The sequence below is a fragment of the Phocoena phocoena genome, chromosome 6, assembly GCF_963924675.1.
Source record: "Phocoena phocoena chromosome 6, mPhoPho1.1, whole genome shotgun sequence".
NCBI lineage: Eukaryota > Metazoa > Chordata > Mammalia > Artiodactyla > Phocoenidae > Phocoena > Phocoena phocoena.
This window is the reverse complement of record NC_089224.1, coordinates 62,026,786-62,053,343: the sequence shown is the minus strand read 5'-3', so window position 1 is coordinate 62,053,343 and position 26,558 is coordinate 62,026,786. Positions and strand designations below refer to the sequence as shown.

Genomic DNA, 26,558 nt, shown 5'->3' with positions numbered 1-26,558 from the left:
TGCCGGTGCACGCTGTGCTCCCTCCTACGCGCCTCACATTCCCACTTGGATGGTATCTGTTCTGTTTCTCCCTCCCACAGGTCCAATATTGTCATTCTCCTCCCCTCCTTCTCCTTATAAAAACCAGTTTCAGGGAAAGAAGGCAGAAGGAATGGTGGTTTCAAAGTGGCAGGAGTTTTGTGTTAGTTCTCATTTTACCAGTGGAAGAAACCAAGTCTCAGACGATGAAGTGAACTGCCCATAGGTCAACAGCTAATTAGGAGGAAAGCTCAAGAATTTTCGGATCAATTCATTTACATGAAGGTATATTGATTGATCTGCTCTCTGACAAAGGCATGTTCTAGCAGAAGCCATAGCCTTGGGCCAAAAGAATGGATGGAGGAAGTGGAAAGGGAGGAAAGGCAGGCAGGGGGAGGATGCTATTATTTTAGCCTTAGGGCAGTGTTTTGGATGTTTGATTTTGCCTAACTGGCTCCCTTATTTGTCTATTTCAGTAGTCCTCAACAGGGGGTGATTTTGCCTTCCAAGGGGATGTTTGGTAGTGTCTGGAGACATTTTTGGTTGCCACAACTAGGGGGAAGGTGCTACTGGCATCCAGGAAGTACATGCCAGGAAAGGTGCTAAACAGCCTACAGTGCACAGGACAGCCCCTGACCCCAGTATGTGACCCACAGTGTCAACAGTTTAAGAACTCTGGTTTACTCTGAAAGGAGGGGAAGAGAGGAGAGAACGTTACCAAAAGTTGGCTCTGGAGTGATGGTCCAAGTACAGCTGTTCATCGGAAAAGGGGGCCAGGTGGATGTCGCCGCACGTCGGGAACATCATTCCTATCGAGCAGAAGACAACAGACTCAAAGTTGACTCCTACTGCCTTCTTACTTGAAGACCTGCCACTTGACCTGTTCCATTCTTTCATTCCATCTCAGTTATTACACAGCAGGCTAAAACGTAAACTTGCCTCAAAGCAATGATAAGAAAATCAGGCAGAAGATTACAGGGAATATAAAAAAGAATGTCAAAGCAAGTCACAAAGCTACATTATAATAAAAGTTTAGAGTCCTAGGGTGAGGCATTTAACCTGGCACATTGGCTTTCTCAGCTACTGGTTTTTTTTTTTTTTTTTTTTAACATCTTTAGTGGAGTATGATATTTTTTGAAAATTTATTTTATTTTTGGCTGCATTGGGTCTCTGTTGCTGCGCGCGGGCTTTCTCTAGTTGCGGCCAGCAGGGGCTACTCTTTGTTGCGGTGCGGTGGCTTCTCTTGTTGCAGAGCACGGGCTCTAGGCTCGTGGGCTTCAGTAGTTGTGGCACATGGGCTGAGTAGTTGTGGCTCACGGACTCTAGAGCGCAAGCTCAGCAGTTAAGGCGCATGGGCCCAGCTGCTCCGCAGCATGTGGAATCTTCCCGGACCAGGGCTTGAACCTGTGTCCCCTGCATTGGCAGGCAGATTCCCAGCCACTGTGCCACAAGGGAAGTCCCTGGAGCATAAATGCTTTACAATGGTGTGTTAGTTTCTGCTGTATAACAAAGTGAATCAGCTGTACATATACATATATCCCCATATCCCCTCCCTCTTGCGCCTCCCTCCCACTCTCCCTAACCCACCCCTCTAGGTGGTCACAAAGCACCGAGCTGATCTCCCTGTGCTATGCAGCTGCTTCCCACCTCAGCTACTAGTTTTTTTTTCCTTTCTGTATGTCCGGTGCTTGGAATTCTGGGCACTTCTTTTATTTATTTATTTTTTCTTTTATTTATTGTAAAAACAACTTAGCTTTGAAAACAATCAACATTCCATCATCCTATCACATTATTATTTTCATTCTTAGACTTTGTTGATGTATAATCATATTGACTATTTATCTTTTTAAGTGCTGTTAGAATCTATGCTTATCTGCAGGCTCACCATCCTCCACGCTGGGAAGCCCGCAGCACTTGCGTTTTGTTCCTGACATTTGCAGTCACTGGGGGAAAAGGCAGATAACTTAGCAGGCAAACAAACACCTAGGCTGGCAGACCTGGAGTTGGGCCCTTCTGGGCAGGCAGATGTGGCGATCAGCGTTATTATTCTCATTATCTAAAAAACTACAGATCTTCATCATCATCATCATCATTCTAATAATAATACCTAAAAGTTCTTGTTTATGTTAACTCTGCCTTGAACCTTTTTATGGGCTTCCCATGTATTAATTCATTTAATCCTCATAATAATATAAAGTAGGTTCTATTATTATATCCATTTTATAAATGAGAAAACTAAGGAACAGGGAAATTTAAATGATTCAGCCATAAGCACAGAGCTAATAAGCGGAAGGAAAAAACCCAAGGGTGAAATCTCTTCCAATAGTCAATAGTCTCATACTTTAACTATGCTCCCCCTGATGTCCGTTAAAATAGAACAGATCATTTTAATTACGGTATTTTCAGAGGTGGTCAGAGAAAAACCACGACTGTAACATCATTCATATTTCTCCATGTAAATCTCAAGCACTACTGTTAAAACAATAATGACTGCTTGGTGGTTTTTCAATTTCAAGATACAAGGATATTAAACAACTCTGGAAAAGTCATATGTATCATTATTTGTGTAAACCTGGGAAGTTTCAGAGGAGGATGTTCTGAGCCCAAGCCTAAGAGGAATTGCCAAGATATTAGATAAAATGGAGGGGAGGAAATCATCAAAGGTAAAATATAAGAAAAATTCCAAGAGTAGAAGAAAATGAGTCTTCTGATTTAACATACCCACTAAATGTCCAGCACAAGAATTTTAAGTTTCACACTAAGACAACTAGAAATGAAAAAAAAAATACTAAAAGCATCCAGAGGGAAAAACTATGTCATTTTAAAACTTCAGGAGTCAGAATGGCATTCGACTTCTCAATAGCAACATTGGGTACCAGACGCCAAAAAAAGATGCCTTAAAAATACTGAGTAAAAATTGTTTTCAAGTTAAAATTCTCTACCTAACAAAATGATAATATGAGGACTCAATAAACAGAAACTTCTCAACCACCCTTTCTCCAGAAGCTATTAGAAAATATTCTTTGCTGAAATGAATGGTATAAACCAAGAAACGGGAAGACAAAAGAATACGGTGGAAAGTCAAAGTGGGGTAGCCACACAATAGGACTAGAGAGCTACCAGTTCATGGGTGGTCGAGGAGGACAGAGCATTACAGGAGAATTCCACAAAATAAATATTTATAGGCAATCTGTCAGACCCGTTAAAGCATGGAAAAAATTAGTCATGAGTATACGGAAAACTAAACTAATGAAAAAACAAGGCAATTTACTCCAGGAAAAACAAAAGATTTCATGAAAAAAAAATATAATCATATACACCTACCATACCACCTGACTCAGCACTGAACAGTATTTACATTGTCATAATAATGTAAACACCGATTATTGATTTAAACAAGTAATAATCTAGGTCTATATTTCCTTATATTAAAAAAAAATTCTGAAACCCAAAAAGCTATGCAAAGCAACAGATTTTTGTAAGTCTGCAACATCATTTGATGGCAAACCCGACCTGAACTGACATGAGTTTATAGTCTTTATTTATCCTACTTGGTATCCATGTTCATGTTTTGTTGCAGAAATACTATGTGCTTCATTATGGAGGGCTGCCTCAGATCCCACTGGAGGTGTTAAGTAACACATGGTATATGACTCTGTGACCTTTCCAAAGTCCTCCAAATTTTGAATTCTGAAACATATCTGGTCTCGAGGGTTTGGATAAGGGACTGAGGACCTGTATAAATACTTTTAGAGGATGGGGGGATGCCTCAAGAAGGGAAGGAGCTGCTATGCAGGAAAGCTAACTTCTCAACCAGAGAGTGACAAGAAGAGCAATATGATAATTTTACATAGAAATATGTAGGTAACTAAGAGAGGCAACAGAGAATAGAGTTGAAAGGAAAAGCCTTTGGGGAGCAGTCTCTGGATAGGAAGAGGTGTGGCAGAGGGTGACTCATTTTCATTGTAAGCCTTTTTATTGTCATGTGATGTGGTAAGCTATGTCTTATTTTGATGGAAAATAAAAATAATTAGGAAAAAAATCAATCATCCTTCCCTCAGGAGTGCACAGGGTAGAGAGCTGATAAAATCAGTATTCATTTCTACTTGTCTAGTTAAAGATACATAGCCGAATATGAAATTTCATAACCATTTCAAATATCTGGGGGAAAAGGATGCCCAGATATTAAGTTTAAATATTCGGCTTAGAGGGCAGCTCAACAGATGCATGTTAATTAACTTTGTTTAAAGTCTCATCATCCAAAAGCACCTAACCCTTTGAGAAAAATCCAGAAAAAAAATACAAATATTCTTTCTGGGAGGCCTTGAGGAGGAAATCCAAGCTACTTTGCTCTCATCTCCCATAATTCAATTTTATCACATGAACACAAGGCCTCCAAGATCATCCTGGGCTGATTTATAATGGGAATGCTAATGGAGTTCTTGACGTTAGGTATACTTTGCCCAAGTTTATTTATTTCTGCATGAGTTTTTTTAAAAAAATGCCTATTTCTAAATCCCTAAATTTTGAAACATGCAGGAAATTACAAACTTAAAGCTTTACTTATGCATATAGACCGGGTAACCTGGTGAGTAGGAGTTGTAGTTTATCCTCTGTCTCGTCTTCACTGGGTATGACTAGGGAGCCACAACAATAGTACTTTAAAGTAAGTAAAACCGGTAAGGAGCTGCAATTCTCATCAGAGATGCAACTGTTAAAACTGGCCAGTTACCTTCTAACCCTTAATTGAAAAAAATGTGCTGTTGGAACATGTCCACTCTCTCTGGTGAACAGTGGAAAGTTAGTGTGTGTGCAAGCAGTTGTGAGTGTGGGTTTCAGGGTCAGACAGATCTGGGGTCAAAGCCCTGCTCTGTCACTTAGTAGAGGTGTGTCCTTGCCACGATGCTTTCCCTCATCGGGCTTCAGTTTTCTCTTCGTCAGTGCGGATCGTAATACTGTCTCCCACTAAGCCAGGTCTCAATCTCGGCCCTACTGACATTTTGGGCTGGATAACCCTTTGATGTGTGTGAGGGCTGTCCTGCACATTGAAAGATGTTTAGCAAGTCCCTGGCCCTTCCCCCTAGGTGTGCGTAGCACCACCTCTGCCAGCTGTGACAACTCAACAATGTCTTCAGACATCACCATATGTCCCCTGGGAAAGGAGTATAAAATCACCGAGAACCTCTGCACTAACCCTCCAAATAAACTGAAAACTTTCATTATTCACACTTCGTAAGGTTTTCATAAAATAATTTATGGAAATTGTTTAGCACACACAGACACTCGTTAAGCACAAAGAGAATACTGGACTTTATATTATTATCTCGATTATATGTAGTGACCATAGGGAAAGAGACAGACAGTAGGAAGAGAATATGTTAGAAAGAAGAAATGGACACTAGAGAGTTTCTCACATTACAGAAGGTCAACACTTGAAAGGGCTTTAGAGATTACTTCTAATAATACAGATGGGGAAGCCAAGGTCAAAAGGTCAAGTGTTAGGCCAAGTTAGCTAAGGAAAACAGTGATTGAACTAGGACAAAAATACATAACTCGGAACGGGTCTCCTTTACCATACTGAATACCACGCAGCCACTGCCATCAATGTCTTTTGGAGACTAGCCCATTTACTATGGGAGAATAGGATGAGAAAATCAAAGAACTGGTTTAATAGAAATGCTCTCTCCTCCTTTCTATAAAGAACTGAATATGGGGGAAGTAAGACGGCATATTTTACAGAGAAGTTAGCCTACTTTCTAAACCAGGAATTGGCCAACTCACCATTTGCTTTCAGCCATTTTTTGGAATGAAGGTAACTTTCCAACATCCTTTCATTGAACAGCATGTATCCCATCGGTTCTGAAATGATCACATCTACAGCCTCAGGAAGTGAGATTTCTTCAATTTTCCCTGGCAAAACAATGATCTTGTCTGAAAGGTGGTTACTTTTCACTAGCATCTGTAAAACATAGAGTACCAGTACTACTGTTATACAGAATATTATAAAAATTAAGTTTTATAGGTTAGGGGTTGGCAGGGTGATAGGGATGAGAGGGAAGTGACCTATTTGCTTCTATAAATACCATAAAAACATTTTTCTTACTGCACAAACATTTCATGTTCACTATGGATAAATTAGAAGACACAGATATGGAACAAATAAAAACACCTATAATCAATACCACACACAAATAATAACAATTAATAGCTTGATGTAGACCCTTCCGGGCTCTTTATACAAACATACACTTATATGTGCATGTGTGTGAGTATGTGTGGTCCATGTATGTGTGTGTATATATGCACATGTACTTCGGGGGGTGTTATTAATAGTTTCAGCTTATTTCCTACTTTTCTACTGGCAATAAAGATGCCCCAAAGCTCTGTATAACAATCTTGCATAACTTAACTATCCTGATCCTTATGAAATCATCCCTTGATCTTTTGATTCCAAAAATAAATAATACCACGTTCAGGGCTCCCCTGGTGGTGCAATGGTTGAGAGTCCGCCTGCCGATGCAGGGGACACGGGTCCGTGCCCTGGTCCGGGAAGATCCCACATGCCGTGGAGCAGCTGGGCCCGTGAGCCACGGCCGCTGAGCCTGTGCGTCTGGAGCCTGTGCTCCGCAACGGGAGAGGCCACAACAGTGAGAGGCCTGCGTACCGCCAAAATAATAATAATAAAAAAAAATAATACCATGTTCATTAGCCTTTTTTTAGAAGTACATTTTACAGTTATCTATTCTTTTTTCTTTGATGTCCTCTGTATTCTATTTAATAACTTTGAACTCTCTTAAAAGAGGGACCTTGAAGAGAAATATAATTATTATATTTCTAATATATTTCTTCTTAATGCCAAATATGACAAGGTGGCCATATTATTACACGTATGTCTTTCTGCTGCCTGAAAAAATATTTCCTAATAAACATCTTATATGCACCAGCACAAATATATACAGCACATCCCTTTTCAAGTTGTGGTTTCCTGAGACTCTCAGATCTTTGCTCACTGTATTTATATATAGTCAGAGGCCCTCCATCTTGAATTTTTGGAACTTGACCCTTTCCTCACCCTAAATGCAGTATACCAAGCATTTGTCATGATTCAGTTGCATTTTCTCAATTTCTGATCACTTCTTCCCAAAGCTAGGGTATGTTTCACCTTGAATTCCATCCTCTAGGGTGCTTCTCACCAACATCACACTGCAAGTTTGTTAAATGTCTTTCCCACTTATACTTTCCTTAAAAGAAATCAAGTAATCTCTGATCTGAGGAAAAACAATGAAGAAACTATTTTTACATGTCATCCACTGTCAACATTTACCCACGCACAAGGACTTGTGGAATTCCATTCTATCAACATTCTACACATGGATGTCAAGTTCAGGGGTCTGTGGACACGAGGCCTAAAGGGTAAAACTTTTGGTACCCCGCTTGTCTCTGTACATTCTCTTCTCAGGAGAGCCCTTCACCTGCATAGCTGTAAGCATGGCTCCACTGTGGATGGCTGTCCACACTACAGCTTTAGGTTTCTCCTCTCACCTGAGCGCTGGCCATTACCCGGACATTTCTACCAACCTGCTTTGTTATCTCTTCAACCTCAACAAGTAAAGAGCCAACCTCAGCTTCTTCTTGAAAACTAACCATTTCTCTAAATTTCTTTAAAATCTCTATATAATCTTGTATTTCCTTGATTCCGTTTTGGTTACTAATGCCATAATCCTCAATATCCTGGTGGCATACATACATAGTTGCTTCCCATGGACAATTAGTTACTATCTTTTCTTATTTCTACTTTTCAGATATGTCTCATTTCCACCTTTTCCTTTCTGCATCAACTTGTCCAGTTCTTAAGAGCTTCAAATCTGAAATTTAAAAATAGCATTTATATAATGAAAATAATAATGGCAGTGTCTACTTCACAGGCCTGCTTGAGGCTAAAACAAGATAAAGCATATTAAGGGTCATGTGTTAAATTAGTATTGTCATATTATTGTTATTAAAGAAAAGTGTTCACTGAAAAGGAGAGATGTAGATGAGCAAAAGAATGAAAATAAAAGTAACTGTATTCCCATCATCCGGGTGTAGGCAGGGTGTATTTTCTAGCAGACTTTTGAGTGTATCTCTGTTTATAAAAATATGTACTTCTGGGGCTTCCATGGTGGCACAGTGGTTAGGAATCCACCTGCCGATGCAGGGGAAATGGGTTCGAGCCCTGGTCCGGGAAGATCCCACATGCCGCAGAGCAACTAAGCCCGTGCACTACAGCTACTGAGTCTGCGTGCCGCAACTACTGAAGCCCGCACACCTAGAGCCCATGCTGCACAACAAGAAAAGCCACTGCAATGAGAAGCCCGTGCACTGAAATGAAGAGTAGCCCCCGCTCGCCACAACTAGAGAAAGCCTGCTCACAGCAATGAAGACCCAACGTAGACAAAAATAAAATAAATTTGTTTTTAAAAATGTACTTTTTGTAGTAATATTTCATAACCTTTTGTTTCATGTAATATATTTTAGACCAGTTTTCTGAATATTTTTTGCATCACGGCATACATAAAAAAATAACAGTCATTTTTATGACACACTAGTGTGAATAGGAAAGACTGCCTGCAGTTTGAGACATCTGAGCTGGGAGTTCAGGCCACACAAGACCCTGACCATCTCCCATGAGGGCAAAGGGCATCAAAACCTACTACCTGGCACACTTTTCGGGAAGCTCTGTTTTAGACATCTTTCTATGAATTGCTCTAGAACATAATTTTTATTGGCTGTATAGTATTTCATAGCATACCTTGATTCATTTAACCAACCCCAAGTTACCGGACATTCAGATTACATCAAATGTTTCATTATTACAACAGTGTATCGACAAATAACAATGCAATTCAATCTGGGGACATACTTCTCACAACTTTTTTCAAAGTTAAAGGGTCTGGAACTTTTAAGGGTCTCTGGTTCACACTGTTCCACTGCCTAATGGAAAGGTGATTCCATTTCTAAATTTCAAGCCCTTCCTAAATTCTGCTCATGGGGTGTGAGGGTGTCCACACAACCTCAATGTATAAGACCACCTCATCCACCTGAACCATGATGTTGGAAGGGACGTTTTTCTGGCTAAATCTTGCTGGAGGGACCAATAAGATAGGATGATCAAGTGTGTGTGATATCTACTCTACATGGAGACTTTACATAGAATAATCCTAGACTCTTGAACCCTCATGAAGATCAGAGATCTAATATAGTTTCAGAGAGAGGATGTTATAAGCTGTCAGAAGGGCAATTTGAGGTTCACAGGAAAGAATCTGAGTCTCACTATTTTCACTGGTAAAGAAGGACATACGACATACATACAGGCCACTGCATCTTGCAACTTCATTTATTTTTTAACCGAATTCAAAGAACACTAGATCAAGAATCTGAAGATACAGATCCTAATCCCGCCTTAACCATCGAAGAGCTGTGTGTCCTTGGGGAAGTCACTTAAACTCTCTTAATTTTATCCCTCTTGCAAAACTGGAGTTTAAAACTGAGTTGTTTTAAGGTTCCTTCTAGTTCTAACATCTCATGATTAGAAAAAAAGCAAAATTTCTGCAAAGTACGTTCCAGGAGTCCATGAACATAAGGAGTTTCATGATTAAATAATACTGGAACTTCTTTATAATATATATCCTTCTTACAAACTCACAGTGCCTATTAGCATATTAATGGATTTGAGAAATCCTGCAGAAAACTGTTTGGCTTGGCTAAATCAGACATCCAAACTTACTTGAATACTTTGCAGTTTTTCTTGAATGCTTATTTATCTCCCACAGATCAATCTTTAAGAAACAACAAAAATAGTGTTTTGATAATCCTACGTTTGAATACAATTCCTCGACAGAGATATTTGAGAACAGGACATAAACTCAACCGATAACATCTCTAAGACACAAGAGCAGCTAATTCCAGATGCGAGACACACTCTACTCTTTTGTTATTAAAGAAAAGTGTTCACTGAAAAGGAGAGATGTAGATGAGCAAAAGAATGAAAATAAAAGTAACTGTATTCCCATCATCCGGGTGTAGGCAGGGTGTATTTCCTAGCAGACTTTTGAGTGTATCTCTGTTTATACACTCAAAAGACTTTATACAAGTCTTGCTGCCTTCCTTGCTCTTTGGTTTACAACAGATAGTTGTATGTTACCCTGTCACTTCAGATCCCATTCTTCCAAAACTGAAGTTCAGCACAACTATCCTTTCTAGAGTAATACATAACCAGCATCCAGGAAGAGAATATATTACACTTAAATCATATATAACCATTTTAGAAAAACATTTGGCATTATTCAATTAGCTGAAGATTTCTATAACTTAGAAATATCACTCCCTTTATAAACATACATTCTAGAGAAATGTTTGAACATGTGTATAAGATAACCTGTACTAAAACTTTATAATAATATTGGTAATTATAAAATAAAAATTTAAAATAAACTGGAATTAACTATTCACAGGGAAATGAATGAATAAGTGGTGTTATATCTAGAGGCTTCCCTGGTGGCACAGTGGTTAAGAATCAGCCTGTCAATACAGCGGACACGGGTTCGAGCCCTGGTCCGGGAAGATCCCACATGCCATGGAGCAACTAAGCCCGTGAGCCACAACTACTGAGCCTGGGCTCTACAGCCTGCGAGCCACAACTACTGAGCCTGCGTGCCACAACTACTGAAGCCCGGGCGCCTAGAGCCCATGCTCTGCAACAAGAGAAGACATCGTTGAGAAGCCCGCTCACCACAATTCAAGATAGCCTGCATGCAGCAACAAAGACCCAACACAGTCAAAAATAAAACAAATAAATTTATAAAAAATAATGGTGTTATATCTGTGAGAAAAAAGAACTACAGGTATTTGTGTTAACATAAATTAATTTCACAAGCAGAATTTTTGGGAAGAAAAGAAACAGGTTGCTGAAGAATACATAGTATGATTCCTTTTATTTAAAAGGTCAGATGTATTCAAAAATAAACTGCATTGATTAGGATATACTACTAAAACTCTTTTATGCTAAGATGTTGGTACTTTTGGGAGTGAAGAGAGGGCATGAAATTTGGGAGAAGCGTATAGGAATTTTAATACATGGTTATATCATTCTAGTTGTTACACTGGGTTGTGGGCATATGTGTGCTTTCTATATTTATATTCACCTTTATTTTTGGATGCAAAAAGTATTTTATAATAGGAAATTTAAAATTATACTTTTAATAGAAAAGTTTGAGATAATCATAATAAATGCAGATTTAAAAAGACAAACTGATTTCTGCAATCAGATAGAAGCTAACAGATACGAAAGACAGATTAAAACAAAGCAGCATAAAGGTAATTAATGTCTCTGAAGAATGGAAAAATCACTCAAAGGTATATTAAAATAAAATTCCCCTGAAGTAAAAAAAATGGAATCTGTTAACAGCAAAAACACATAGTGGTCATAAGAAAATGTCATACGGTAATAGCAACATGGAACTATATTCTGCTCAAGATTTTAGATTTAAAGAAAAAAGAATTAATTCCTTGGGCACCCTGCAGAAAAAAAAAATCACCTTAAGAGTGAAAGAAAATCAAGCTGGCATTAGACTGCTCTATAGTCATATTCATTTTAAAAAGACAACGGGACAACATCTACAAAATTCAGAAGAAAAGAAAATTGTGACCAAAAGAAGATTAAATCCAGAGGAGGTACTATTCATATTTTCAACATGAAGAAATCAGGATAGCACACATAAGCCCTTCCTCAAAAACTGCTTTGCCAAAAGTAAAAAATAAATTCGTATAATTAAGATATGAATTAAATAAAGAATTTGGTAATAAAGAAGCTATATGAAAAAACTAATGGTTTGATCATGGCAGAGCAATAGCGTTCGCTCCAGCTGTGATCTAATTTGCATTGTTTTCCAAGGCCTCCTAGGGTAGACTGCAGGGTTCTGTGGGACTAATGTTGAGTCCTGGATGTCAGAATTTTGGGTGGGTTCAGAGGTCACCCTGAGGTGTGAGAACCACCAGTGAGTTTGGAGCTGTATGAGAGTGGAAGGTGTAGTCCAGGCATGTGGTTTTTAGGACCCAGGCAGAGTTCCTGGATAACTCAAGTGGAAACACCTTTCATGGCTCACCAGTCTTCATTGCTAAGGCAACAGAATCCCTCCTATGGACAAGGAGAGGTGGTGGAGTTAACGTGGTTGGCAGAGTTCTACTGAAAAGGAGATTCAGATTTTTATGTGAAGCCAATTTCCATTAAAACTTAACTGAGCTGTATAGTTGATATGCAATGAAATTAACGTACCTAAAATGTACAGTTTGGTAAGTTTTCATATTTGTAAAGCCACGGATCCATTATCGTAATAACAAACATCCAACACCAATATCTACCTTCTGACATGTCTCCCAGGACTCCCAGGCAATTACAATTGATTTACTTTTTTCCCCACTCAATTAGTGTTTTCTAGACTGTTAATATCATTGGCATCTTAATGTTTACTTTTGTATTTGTCCTTTTCTTTCATGATGCATAATTATTTTGAGAATCATTTAAGTTGCAGGTATGAATAGTTCACTTTCTTCCTGAAAAATAACAAAAGGGGTTTTCTGGTTTGTTTGCAGTTTGGCCACCACAAATAAGCTCGCTATGAACATGTGCATAAAATTCTTCATTTGAATATATGGTTTCATATTCTAAATTGAATGACTGTACCCTTATGCATTCCCGTCAACACTATGGAAGCATTCCAGTTCCCCTATAGTCCTCACCAGTACTTGATTAGTACGGTCAGTAGTTAAAATGTTGCCTGTTTTAAAGTGTGTAGCGGTATCTCACCATAGTCTGATTGCATTTCCCTAATGATTCATAATGTTGAACATTTTTATTGTGCTCATTTGCCAGGTGTATGTCTTCTTTGATAAAATGCCTGTTCTTTTATTTATTAACTGAGAAGACAAATGTGTTGGAACTTCACTTTTCGTCAGTGACTTTCCTGGGTGGAATAAATGTTTCTGCTATTCACACACACACACACAAAAGACTAATGGTTTGAAACGAATCCATTTAATTACAGAACAAATACTAAACAGTTACATGAACTTTGGTTATATTTCAATGAGAATTACATTACACCTTGACAATATACCAATAAAAATAATAGATAACTAACAAAAGGTGCAGGAGGAAGGAGGAGGTATGAGAGTGTTAGTGACTTCATTTCTTTCATAGGAAGGAGTGAATTTTTATCATGAGGTTAAAAAAATACTTGGTTCCATAGTGAAAGAATTTATATGATCGTTATACTTAGTATGCTTTTTGGTGGGGGGTAAATTTTCTGAAGCAACCTATAAACAAAGCATTAAAGACTTAGTGAAGTACATATTTTCAATCTTGACAATCTAGAAATAATATAACCAAACAAAGCTGGGAGTTACACTAGCAGAGGAAAGTTCTTCCGCTATTCCACTGAGGCTCAGCAGTGCAGGCAGAGTAGATACTTCAGGAAACAGAAATATGAGTATTAGAGACATAAAGTTACCATGGTAATCAGCTAAAGAAATTAAAGAACGGAAGTTCAGAGTAGTTCACACTGGGAAATGTGATCAGGCATGAGTGGAGTGAGTGCAAGATGATTACTTTTTATTTTAGACTCTCCTATACAGTTTGATTCCCCTTCCTCATGTTCAAGTATTACTTTAATTTTAAATAGTCAGTGAGCAGTCCCCCAAACAACAGAATACCTAAACCGTTCTCTCCTTTCAACCCTGTTCCTTAGTGGGCATTCCAAATATCTGCTTAAATATTTTAAAAAGTTGTATTAACCTTACTGTCAAAAAATTCATTGGCTTTAGTTTACTTCAACAGAATATGTATGCTAAAGTTCTTTGCTAACTTGCTGCTCTGATCCCATCATTTTATAACTCAGGAAACTGAGTCCTGGGGAGGTCAGTGTCCAAGCCCAGGACACACTACAAGGCAATGGCAGACTTGGGGGAAAGTGATTATATCAATGTGTTTGAACAAGTTTAGTTTGTAACTGTTATCAGAGCTGGTAGCATTATGGGTTGGCTGCTTTCTGAGAAGGTTCTGAAGGGGAAGTACCTGGTCACTGTCCCTCCCCCTTTTCCTGTCCCTCTTGTCAGCGTGCAGCTGCCTCCTGCCTGTAATCAACACTGAGCATCCCATATGACCCCTCTTGGGCTACTGGTGTGTCATTCATAGTGTGCAGAAACCAGGGCCTTCTGGAATCTGCAGCCACGAAAGAGTAAATGGGCCCCCGGAGGAACCAGTGAGAGGTGTGAGTACAAAAAAACCTTTGCAAACAAGAGCTAGCTGGCAGGGCAAAGAGGAAAACACACAGACAGAGAGTGACAGATGCAGAAGGATGGGAAGGAGAGGCAAAGAGAGGGACGTTTTCTTGTTTCTCTTAGGGGTGACTTACGGGAAGAGTTCTTTGTACGGAGTGATTATACACCCCTTTATCGCTGCAGAATCGCCAAAGGTGGCAGAAGCAAGTAATGTGAAGCTTTCATGAGGGTAATGCTGCCAATCCTATAGTTTGGCTGCCAACAACAACAAAAACATTCTGGCAACTTGAATACTCATAGTTGTTTCCCTCTGATGATGTTCCAGAATGCTCAACGACTGGGGAATGAGAACATCAAGGAGGCAGACAAGCTGCCTAGACTTGGAAAGGATGCTTTGACTGAGTTATAAAACAAGCACTAAGAAATATGTAATGTCTGCAGAAGCAACTCAGAGTTGTATATACGTGTGTGTGTGTGTGTGTGTGGGTGAGAGGGGGGTTTGAACCTTTGTACATCCTATTAGCCAGGTAATTTGCCCTCCCTTGGAAGGTTAAGTTGTCCCCTGTAGACTCTTAAGTATCTGACAGCAGGGGCCATGTCTACTTTGCTTGTCCAGCGGAGTGTCTGGAACATCGAAGGCATTTAATAAGTATTTGTTAATTACCTCACTAAAGGTGATATGGCAGCCTTTGGAAATCCAGCTTCCACCTTAGTTTGAAAAGATGATTCTGTGCCCTTCCCTTGCTCTTTGCTGCTCCTCTGGTAGCACATAAACGGAGGGTAAGTAGGTAAAAGGAATTTGGGGGATATTCTTTATGTTTCTCTAAATGCTGGCATATTTGGCAACAGAGAGAGGACAATTTAGGTGTTTCAGGAAAGTTTTTAAATTATGATATTTTAAAATGGACAAAAAGGTTACTGCGTGTCCTGTGGTGCATATCCTTTCAGGGTATCTTGGCCTTTCAGAGTCTTAGAGCTATTTTTCAACCCTGTAAGCAAAACTAATGATGACGCAAGTAATTCTTGCCCTTAGAAATGGAAAGGAATTATATCTGGTAGAATGCAAATGATTATTGCCCTACAGATAGACCAGTCTTGCACCTATTTGTAAATTCTTTCCAGCATTCCTCATTGCCTATAGATGTGGTTCTTTGACTTCTCCTTTGAACAGGTTTAATATCGTACCCATTTAACCTATTAATGAGTTAAATAAAATAGTTGTCACATTAATTTAATATTTGTATGGAGTCATGACTTTACATTAAAAAATTATATTTTAGCATCTTAATATACCATTTTCACTTTAGTGCTGGGACTTATTCTGTCACACCTCTTCACGACTTTTTTCCTCTTCCCTTTGCCTTTTCTTGTAGGTGTAATGTATAGCACATTAGCTAAGAGTACTTGCTTTGGAGATAACTGACCTGACTTCAAATCTCTGCTTCTCTATCTCCTAGTAATCTTGGTTAAATTAATTAATCTCAAGCCTTGGTTTCCACGTATGTAGAACAGGAATGATATCAGCACCTACTTTATGGGTTGCTCTGAGACAATGAGATGATGCATGAAAAGTGATTATACATGGCTTGGCACATAGCAAGTGCACCACAGATGCTAGCTATTAACCCTCTTCTTTTTTGCCCTGTGGCGGGTGAACCAGGCTGTCAGCGATCCGTGTCTAGTAGGAGTGGGAGTGCTGAAGCAGGCAATTGGTCAAGTCACCAGGCAGCAATTCTCCTTGACCATAAGCTTCCCTTTCTATGCTTTCCCCAGGAAGCCCCAAGTCATTTATACTTTGTGTGGCAATTGCTAGTTGCCTATCCAAATCCATTCTTGCCTTTCACCTTATTAATAAAATGCCTGTATTACTGTGGGCCACAATGTACCAGCTGAAATACTATATTTCCCAGCCTCTCCTGCAGTGAAGTGTGGCTAATGCCCAAGGTCTTCTGGCCTCTGAGATGAGAGCATGAATTTGTTGGGAGGGACTTCCTGGGACGTTCCTTGAAGGAGGGAGGAAAAGCTAGGGAAAAGACATTTTTGAGTCTTCCCTTTATCCATCCTATTGGCTAGAACATGGATTTGCTGGCTGAAGCTCCAGCAGCCATCTTGGACGCTGAGGTGACTTGCAAGAGATAAGCCATGTACCAGGTCAGTGCAGCAGGAAGATGCAAGAAGTCTGGGGCTCCACAAACTTTGTGGGGCTGTCACACTGTCTTAGGTTCCCTCAACCAGACTTCCTTTGCGTGGGATAGAAAAGCTCCTGTGTGCTTAAGTCAGTGTTAATTTGGGTTTTGTGTTAGTTACGTGGAGATGAACTGATAGATGCTGGGTGTCTTGTTCAGCCCAAGGGGCCTCTTAACCGTGAGTCATAACAGAACCATGTAGTTTGAGAACTCAGATCAATTTCTACCCTTTTGCTTTCAGCTGAGTTACCTGTGGGCTCCAAGGGAGCACACGGTAGTAGAGGACTTGTGTGGATGGGTGAAGAGTCTCCTCTTCTGTTTCCCCTTATACATATGAGTCATTTCTCCAGTGAGGCATTTTTTTTCCATCCATAAGCAATCTTCAGGGCTGTGAGTCTCCGGTGCAATTATGGTCATTAGAGAGATGTTAAATATCAGCATATGAATACAAAAATTGAATTTTGATTTGCCTCCTCTGGGCAGATATGGCAACAGTATTTAGTTGTATGATTACATAACTATGGTTATGGTTAGATTATATAATTATATATTTATATGATTATATTTGGTGGCTTTGCTTTTAGTAGAATCAATAATACCGTTAGACCCTTACCTATCACAATGCGTGTCCCATTTATTTTCTCATATCTATTCCGTAACACTGTGAGTGAGGTGTTAATATTATTTCTACTTTACAGATATGAAAACTGAAATTCAGTGTGATTAATTCTATCAAGGCTACTCCTGTTCCGCTGTACCAACTGGTTGCTAAAGAAACGCTCGACTGAACTGAGATTTTTTAATGGCAAACGTCATTTACAAGTATACAACAAAGAGCGTCTGAAGTTAGACGCTCAATATATAAAAATGACCGACAAATTATATTCTTCATTCTGCTGATTTGGAAGTTATAAAAACAATACCAGTAAACTGGCTATTGGTCAAAACAATGTGAGGAGCCTTGCTGAAAAAAATTATGCATCTATAAAATAATTCTGACAAAGCAACATTTTAACAATTTAAATATGAAGGAAGTGGGATTATTTGGATTGCATTTTCCATCAAATATGTGAGTATAAAAACTGTCTCAACCAAATTTCAAATGTTTCATCTTCTCAAATGTGAAATTCAGCTAATTAGCCCATCCTTGGCTTTGAGAGCAATTAGTGACCTGAGAATATCTAGTGGTACGATCTCCAGGCAGCTCTACAGAGCTCTGAAGACAGCAGATGAGTAGATGGGATTGTTCCTCCAGGGTGAGGGCGGATAAAATGCCTATGTCACAAAGATGTAGCCGAGGCATCCTGAATTTTCTTTTCTCCAGGTGCCTTTTAAGAAGAATACCCAGTCTAAAAAAGCTGCCTATGAAAGAACCACATTTCTAAAAGTTCATCCAAGCAGTATTATGAATAGGTGGAAGTATGTGTAACAACCACAAACAGATCTAAAGAAGTGTTAGCTTGGGCAGAACTCCATTACGGAGTGGCTATAATTAGGAGCTTATAGAATAAACACACGGACGCAGCAGGGTTCTAATAAGAAACTAGGCCTGAATCAAACACATTTACTCTACTCTTAAAACTCACAGACTCTTAGCATCTGCCTCTTGATACGTGTTCTTCCTCCTTCCCCACACCACTTCCCTTCTTACAGGGATGGTTCAGTAACACTGGACATTTCAGAACTTCTTCCACATCTGAAGCCCTCTGGCTTCAGAGGAATATCCATCCACAGAGCATCTTCCTTCCAAGATGATCCCAGACCACACATTGTCCCAGTTAAGCTTGCCACAGAAAATTTCATCCCCAGGCCGTTAGTGCCTTAACTGACTTGTTATCTCCCAGAAATGTTTCAGCAAGATCTGACTAAAAAGGGACCTGGTGAAGTATTTCTGGAAGACCCTTCATCTCTTTCTGCCAGTTATCAATGACCTTAGTCCTCCTGCTAAAAAGTCCTAAGTTAAAGGTGAAGGATGCTTTTCCCTCTTTGTATTTCCTTCTCTCGATTTCGTTTTTTTTTTTTTTTTTTTTTGGGGGGTGTCATGGTGGCTGCGTCGGGTCTTAGTGGTGGCACGCTGGATCTTCCTCGAGGGAAGCGAGATTTTTCATTGAGGCGCCGGCTCTTTGTTGGGGCGTTTGGGCTTCTCTCTAATTGTGGCATGTGGATTTTCTCTCTCTAGTTGTGTCACGTGGGCTCCAGGGCACGTGGGCTCTGTTGTTTTTGCGGCACGCAGGCTCTCTAGTTGAGGCACGCGAGCTCAGTAGTCACAGCAGGTTTAGTTGCCCCACAGCATGCAGCATCTTAGTTCCCCGACCAGGGATCAAACCCACATCCCCTGCATTGGAAGGCAGATTCTTTATCACTGGACCACCAAGGAAGTCCCCCTTCTCTTGATTTGTTTTACTCTATAACTTCACAAAGACACTGTGACAAAATAAGAAATATATTTGATCCCTGCCCCTGGTGCCCCGACACAGAGCTCCTAAATCCCCTGGAATTTCCTGGGTGATAGAAGCATCTTTTGTTCTAATGAGCTGACTCTTGTTGGGCTCCTGGATAACTTCAGGATGGAGGATGGTCACCAGAAAGATCAAGCCATGATTAGAAGCCTGGGAGTGTTTAGTCCCATCCCCCATTGTCCAAGGATGGGAGAGGGGCTGGAGATTGGGTTAATAATAATCAATCGTGATCGTTCCTACATGATGAAGCCTCCACAAAAATCCCTCATCTAGGGGGTTCAGAGAGCTTCCAGGTTGGTGAATGCATGCACGTGCCAGTAGCACACCCCAACTCCATGGAGACAGAAACTGTACTTGGGACCCTTCTAGACTTCACCCTATGTACTTCTTTATCTGGCTGTTCATCTGTACCCTTTATAATATCCTTTATGATAAACTGATAAATGCACATAGATGTTTCCTTAAGCTTTGCGAGCTGTTCTAGCAAATTACTGAAATTGAGTGGGTTTGTAGGAAACCCTGACTTAGTAGCCAAGTTGGACAGAAGTATGGGGACCCTGGGGACCCACCACTTGTGACTGGTGTCTGAAGCGAGGGCAGTCTTGTGAAGCTGAGCCCTTCAACCTGTGGAATCTGACACTAACTCCAAGTAATTAGTGTCAGAATTGAATTAAATTATATGACACCCAGTTGGTATCCAGAGAGTTGGAAAATTGGTTGGTATGGGGGGAGAAACCCCACACATTTGGTGTCATAAGAGTTGTGAGTAGAGAAACAGTTTTCCTTTAACACATATGCACAGTGATGATGCCTAGTCTTCTATCTTAACATGTGGGGACACTTGTTGGCTGAGATACTCAGATAATTTCTCAGTATTAATAGAGTTGACCTCATGTGTCCCCCTTGTTTCACAGGGTTTGTTTATAAAACAGACTCAGGCTCTCATTCAAGTCTTGAGTTCAGTTTGAGATAATGCAATTTAGAATATACAAATATTGGCACTGAGCTCCAAGAGAGTAATTAAAGGGTAGGTTGTCAGAAACCCGAGTGATTGTAACCATTTAGCCTGAAGACAGAAGACTTGGGGTTTATAGGTTTATAAAATGTGATGGAAGAAGTGAAAGCATAGAAGAGACCTCCAAGACCACAATCATAGTTCAATGACCTCATCGTACAAGAGAGGAAACTGAGATGCAGAAAAGTGATGTGACTTTTGAGTTTCAAGAAACCAAGGAGCAACGCAGTCAAGGCTAGAAGCTGAACTCACTGTCCCCCATCAGGAGGAAGATCCGAGTTGCTAGATCAGTCAGGATCCAGACTGTGCCTCACAGATTTGCTGAATGACACTTGCACGTCGTTTCCTTGTCCTGGCTTTACGCAGAATAATTCAACCACCTTCTTCATCACTAGCTGCTATGCAGACCAGCTGAGGAATTCCCCTGCTGTCTTATTAGTCTCTAGTGGGCTGTGTTCCATATCATTTTCAAGCAAAGGAGAGAAAAGATTCCTACTAGCTAGGAAGTTGTGTGAAACACAGAGGTTAAAACAACATCTACCCTGAATAATACATTTAAAAAGTCACCCAGAGCATGTTATTCAACCTGGCACCCAGATTTAAAGATTGCCAGATGGCCCAGCCTGGCCTCTGAGAAAGAAATGTCACATTGCGCTTCCCTTCTTTTTCCTGACTTGCACTGATAACACCACAAAGGAGTAGAGTAGAAAACCACAGAACTGCAGCATTCAATTATGCTAATAAATAAAGGTAAGCCACTCAGGCTGAACGCTCTCTCTATACCTGGATACAAAACACAGCATTTGTATATGTAATACCAAATTCCCTAAGCATTTCTAAGAAAGCCAGAAACCTCAGGAAGAGATCAAGAAAGGGGAGGGGTTTCAAATACTTCCCAGGGCAAGCCTTTTGGGACCCAACTATGTGAATGGCATGGTAAAGTGTAATCTACCAAATATACTGTCTCACAAAGCCAGATGGACTTTTAATTCCAGCCCCAGTATCACTCTCAATTGTCCCTACGTTTGGTTTAACCGATCAGTTCAAAGATTAGGTATCAGGCGCAAAGTGCTCTGCTCTGTTGTACTACATGATGGGAGAGCATTACAAATACGACCAAGCAGAGGCCCTGGCCACTACAGGTTAGAGAAGGAGACAGACATATACACGGCCAAAAATAACAGCTAAGGCTGATGCAGGGCTTACCTATGTTTTGTACTATCTCAAGTGCCTAATATACTCATTTGTTTAATCACAATATCTCTACAAAGTAGGCTATATTTTTTATTCTATTTTGCTAATGTGGAAAAGGAAACTAGGTAATTTGCCAAGGGTCACTGTTATAGGTTGATTGTCTCTCCCCCCCTTAATTAATATGGCTGAAGTCCTAATCACCAGTACCTCTGAATGTGACCTTACGTGGAAATACAGTTGTTGCAGATGTAATTAAGTCAGGTTGAAGTCATTGGAGTGGGGTGGGCCCCTAATCCAACATGACTGGTCTCCTTATCAAACAAGGGAAATTTGGACGCCAGCATGCATGCAGAGAGAACACCATGTGAAGATGTAGGCAGAGATCGGGTTGTTACAGCAGAAGCCAAGGAACGCCAAAGATTCCAGCACACCACCAGATGCTAGGAGAAAGGCATGGAACGCATTCACCCTCATAACTGTCATAAGGAACCAACCCAGCCGACACCCTGATCTCAGTCTCCTAGCCTCCAGAACTGAGACAATAAATCCATGTTTAAACTACCCAGTGGTACTTTGTTACAGCAGCCTTAGCAAGCCAACAGAGTCACCAAGCCAATAAAAAATGAACAGAAACCCAAGCAGTCTGATGCCGGAGTCTGCATTCATAACCATTTCAACTGCCTACACTATTTAAAGCATTGAGCTAAACACCATACACTTCCTTACATATAAGGCAGAAAGAGAGCCACGTAAGGGATATATAAGCCAAGTCAGTTCAAAGAAAGATTTTGAGTAACTTAATACAAAACATTCATTCCATAAAGCATTTGTTGAGAACTTACAACTGTAGAGACTCAAAAAGTGTAAGGTGTGTCTCTATTTTCATGGAACTTAATAATCTAGTTGGATCTCTGAACAGCTAAATGAAAATGTACTGAATTAGGGAGGCTTGGCATCACAAGTTTATAAAATCCAGAAGGTCACGCAGGAGGTATGAGGTTAACACTGGGGTAGGAGGAGATTCTGAGCAGAGAAAACAACGAGTATAACGTCACAAAATCACAAACTGGAGATGGCAAGGCAAGGAAGAGAAGGCCCAGATGTCGAATAAACCATGTAAGGCTGGATTAGTGCCACTAACGTCTAGAAAGCAGCCCTGGGCTAGAGCCTGCCGCCTCTGCTGCTAGCCCAGGCCATCCTCTTGTCACCACGCTGATTTCTTGTTTCTCATTCATATCCACTCTGGCTGCCTGACTCCTCAGATCTAATCCTCAGCTTCTATGACCATCTCAGACCTGCCAGGCTTTCCACCCCCTGCTTCAAGGGCTTCTTGGCTTTGTCTCCAGCTTTTTTTGGGGGGAAACTATTTAGTTCTTTTCTCTGGTTCCACACACCTGGTCACTAGGGAGCTGGGACAGCCAAGTCTGCCTGGGTCAGGCAGTTAAGGGAGGGGAAGGGGCCAGGCCACTTGTCAGGATAAGGGGAGGGAGGTGAGTTGTTATGGGCTAATTGTGTACCTCCCCCGCCCCCCAAGTTCATACGTTAAGAGTCCTAACCCCCTAGCACCTCAGATGTGCTGTATTTGGAGAGAGGGGCCTTAAGGAGGTAATTAAGTTAAAATGAGGTCATTAGGGTGGGCCCTAATCCACACACAAACACAGACCCTAGTCCTGACAGAGACACACACAGAGAAAAGTCCACGGGAAGACACAGGGACAAGACAGCTGTCTACAAGTTAAGGAGAGAGGTCCCAGAAGAAACCAACCCCGCTGACACCTTGATCTTGGACCTCTAGCCTCCAGAACTGTGAGACAATGAATTTCTGTTGTTGAAACCATTCAGTCTGTGGTACATTGTTATGGCAGCCCAAGGAAACTAATATACAGGTGATATAGGAAAAGGAAAAGGACATATTTGTCAGTGAATCCTCTCTGTCTCTGGGGCGGCTCTGGTTCCTGGAAGAGAGTCAAGATCAAGAGACTGGGCCTTTCTGCATGCCAGCTGTGGAAAAAAACTCCCAGCCAATTAAGGCTCTGGGAAGCGGGAGGCTCAAGAGAGATGGATCTTATCACTGTCCCCTCCTCTTACTATAAAGACTGAATCAGACTCACCTTTAGGACTGTTGTCACAATAAGGTTAAGTGTGATTCCAAACACCTTGCCCATCTCCCCAACACACATACCCGTTTTCTCAGAAGCTGTCATTTATCCCAGTTAGAGTTCAAGGCCTAAAATGCAAAGGGATTAAGAGGGTGAAATTCAGTGACACAAGAGTAACCCAGCTGATCAACCAACAAGGGAAAGTGAGTTATTTCTTCTTCCCTGTTTTGGCTGGAAAAGCAGGAGGCACTGGGTTCTGGAAGCAGGAGGAGTGTTCACAACAGAGACGAATGCGGTGTGTGTGTGCGCACGTGTGTGTGCACGTGTGTGTGTTTGGGAAGACGGCTATGGAGATGGCGCCTGGAGACACAGCAGTAAGATTTTTAAACATCCTGCCTAGCATTGGCCTTATCCACCTTCAACAGGGTCGTTGTGCAAGTATTTCTGTTTGCACTCACACCCACTCGCTGCTGAGCTTCCAAGGATTTATGAAGATTTCTCTTGTGACTTCATTATAAAGGTGCTTCCTTCCCAAGGGATCCATGCATCAAGGTACCGTGGTAGTGTGCTTCCTGCCTTTGGCCTTGCCACGAAAGCCCTTTCAAACAAACCGTGCACAGCTGCAACGCAGAGCGTGCTGCCTCAAGCACACGAATTAAATTAAACATCATTCAGTAAGTATGAGAAATAGGCTGTCAAGGCATCAGGAGGAAAGTGAAAAATCCAATTTGTCCTGATCCTTCCTTGACATCATCTGCATATTTGGAGCTACTGGGATCTGCTCAGAGTGAAACATTTCTCCAGGAGAGGGGCTGTGTCTTATTCTTCCAGAACATCCCCTAGCACCAAGCCAGGGTCATAGTAGCACTCAGCAAATGCATATTGCAGAACTATTCACCGTGTCACCATAAAGCTGTTGTCTGGCAGGTGCAACCTCGTTCCAAAGTAACAAGCACCCATTTCTAGGTTTAATACGAAACGGTTTTTGTCACTGACTGCGATTTGCTAGTAACCTCTTGCCTGTTTACTGTAACTTTACTTTCACCTAAGTAAGCGTGTGGAACAATGCTGGCCTGCCAAAAGCATTAATGTACCCTTGTAAATAATGGGGCTTTGTGTTCAACTTGGAATAAAAACAGCAGCATTTGGACAATGCTTCACGGTTTGCAAAAGGCTTTCACATGCTTTATCTTATTTAGAGCCAGGCGGGTATGTGTTTGAGCCTTGCGTTCATTTCACCTGAGCAGGACCTGCTCTTCCTGGGAATTTCTGGGCAATTCTTCCTCCCCTATTCTGATCCTGCAATGCTGGTGAGGCTGCCAATTACAGCCAGCTTCCCCCCACCGCCCAAGCCACAGAAGCGGGCCTGGGACCCAGGCCAGGCAATCGCAGCACTCCCATTCCCCGGACAACAATGATGAGAAGGATAGGTAGCTAGACTAATCAAAATCCTTTACCGAGATTTTTTCAACGTAGACCTGGGGGAGAAGGTTACTTGTCTTCTGAGTCATGCATCTGAAAGGATGTTATTCAGGGGCTGCTGCTCGTCTTCCCCTCCACATGTAGATGGAATGTCTATGGTAGGAGCATAAATCCAACATAGAGAGAAGGAAGCAGAGGTAAAGTGGGGGAGGAGAGAGAGAGGGAGAGAGGGAGGGGGAGAGAGAGGGAGGGGGAGAGAGAGGGAGGGGGAGAGAGAGGGAGGGGGAGAGAGAGGGAGGGGGAGAGAGAGAGAGAGAACAAACCTCATTTGGATGGCTAACCACTTCCCCTCTGGACTCTGTGGTTATGTGAGGCAATAAATTCTTTTTTCTCTTAAGCCAATGTGAGTTATACTTCTGTGATTTGCAACCTAAAGCCTAACAGATTTTACAAAATTAGTCTTATCTTTGAAGCTGAAGAAACCAAACTGTTTTCCTATTGCTCACAAATATTCTCTTCCCCTTCCTGTGACCCATTCCCATCAGGCTTGGTCATGTGAGTTGCTTTAGTCAATAAAATAAGCCATAGCCATGGACATGGGAGCAAAAAAATAAACCTTCTGTTGTTGTTAGACCCCAGAAGTTGGAGTTTTTTGTTACTGTAACAGAACCTTGAGGAAAAAGCCTTGCCTATCCTGACAGATACACCTACATTAAATGCTACAGCCCATATATCAATCTAGGCTGTTTGATTCCAAATTCTACAGTCCTTATTTACACTATGCCAGGCTGCTTGTGGTAAATCTAAGCTAAGTTTTCCAAAGTATCGCTGCAAAATAAAAACCATAACACAACACAACAAAACAAAACCAACCAGTCTCATGGAAAACCATAGGTAGTGCCAGGATGACTGATATAAACAATGACCAAGCTAATAACAAGAACAGCTAATATTAACGTCCACTAAAAGGGAGCCTTAATGAGAGCAGAGACCTAGGATATCGTGTTAAATCCTCAAAAGTTAGCACAGTGCCTGGCACGCTGTGACGCTCAATAAATATCTGTTCGACGTTCAAGGGAAGAGTTCCGTTTGCAGACTCCATGCTGAATGGTTTACACACTCTCATTGTATTCATTTACTCGACAGAAATGTACTGTGCACCTCCTATGTGCCAAGCACAGTTGTGACCACTGTGGACAATGGAGACAACACAGACCAGGTCTCTGCTCTCACACCCCTTCTATTCTACAGTGCAGTTGCTTATGTCAGCGTTATTGACGTCTGGAGCCAGATAATTTTTTGTTGGGGGCTTCTGTCTGGAGCATTGGAGGTGCTTAGCAGCATCCCTGTCCTCTACCCCTTTCTCCCAATATGACAACCCCAAAACGTCTCTAGACACTGATAAATGTCCCCAGGGTGGCCAGATCAGCCCAGACTGAGAAACACTGGGCTAGTGGTAGGAGACAGACAAGCGGGCTATTGATTTGAAATATCTTAGGGTATAAAAGTGCCATTAGTGAACATAAAGCGGGTAAAGGAATAACGAACGGTCCAAAGAAAGGTGCTTCTTCACTGAGTGACCAGGGAAGACCTTGGTTCTACGTTAACGTTTGAGGAGAACTGTGGAATGAGTGCCAGCCCTGTGGCCGCTTGGGGGAAGGATTTTCCTGTAAGAGGGAACAGTGAGAGCAAAGACCAGGAGGAATAGGAAGTGTGCCTATTCCTTCAGAGAAGAGCAATAAAGGCAGAAAGGCTGGGGCAGAGTGAGTGAGGGCAAGTGTGGTAGGAAACGTGGTTGGGGAGGGGGGCGGGGGGAGGCCAGTGGGAAGGATTCTGGACTCAACTCAGG

The 26,558-nt window shown here is 41.2% G+C and overlaps 1 protein-coding gene across 1 annotated transcript in view; it reads right to left on the bottom strand.

Moving 5' to 3' along the window:
• Positions 1–26,558, bottom strand: part of LOC136125051 (histone-arginine methyltransferase CARM1-like) — a 162,373-nt gene that overhangs the window by 37,025 nt on the left and 98,790 nt on the right. Inside the window, exons 6-7 of the mRNA XM_065879893.1 lie at positions 5,800–5,977; positions 737–827 (exon numbers count right to left, since the gene is read on the bottom strand). Coding sequence (XP_065735965.1) covers positions 737–827; positions 5,800–5,977 — 269 coding nt within the window. The remainder of the gene's footprint in view (positions 1–736; positions 828–5,799; positions 5,978–26,558) is intronic.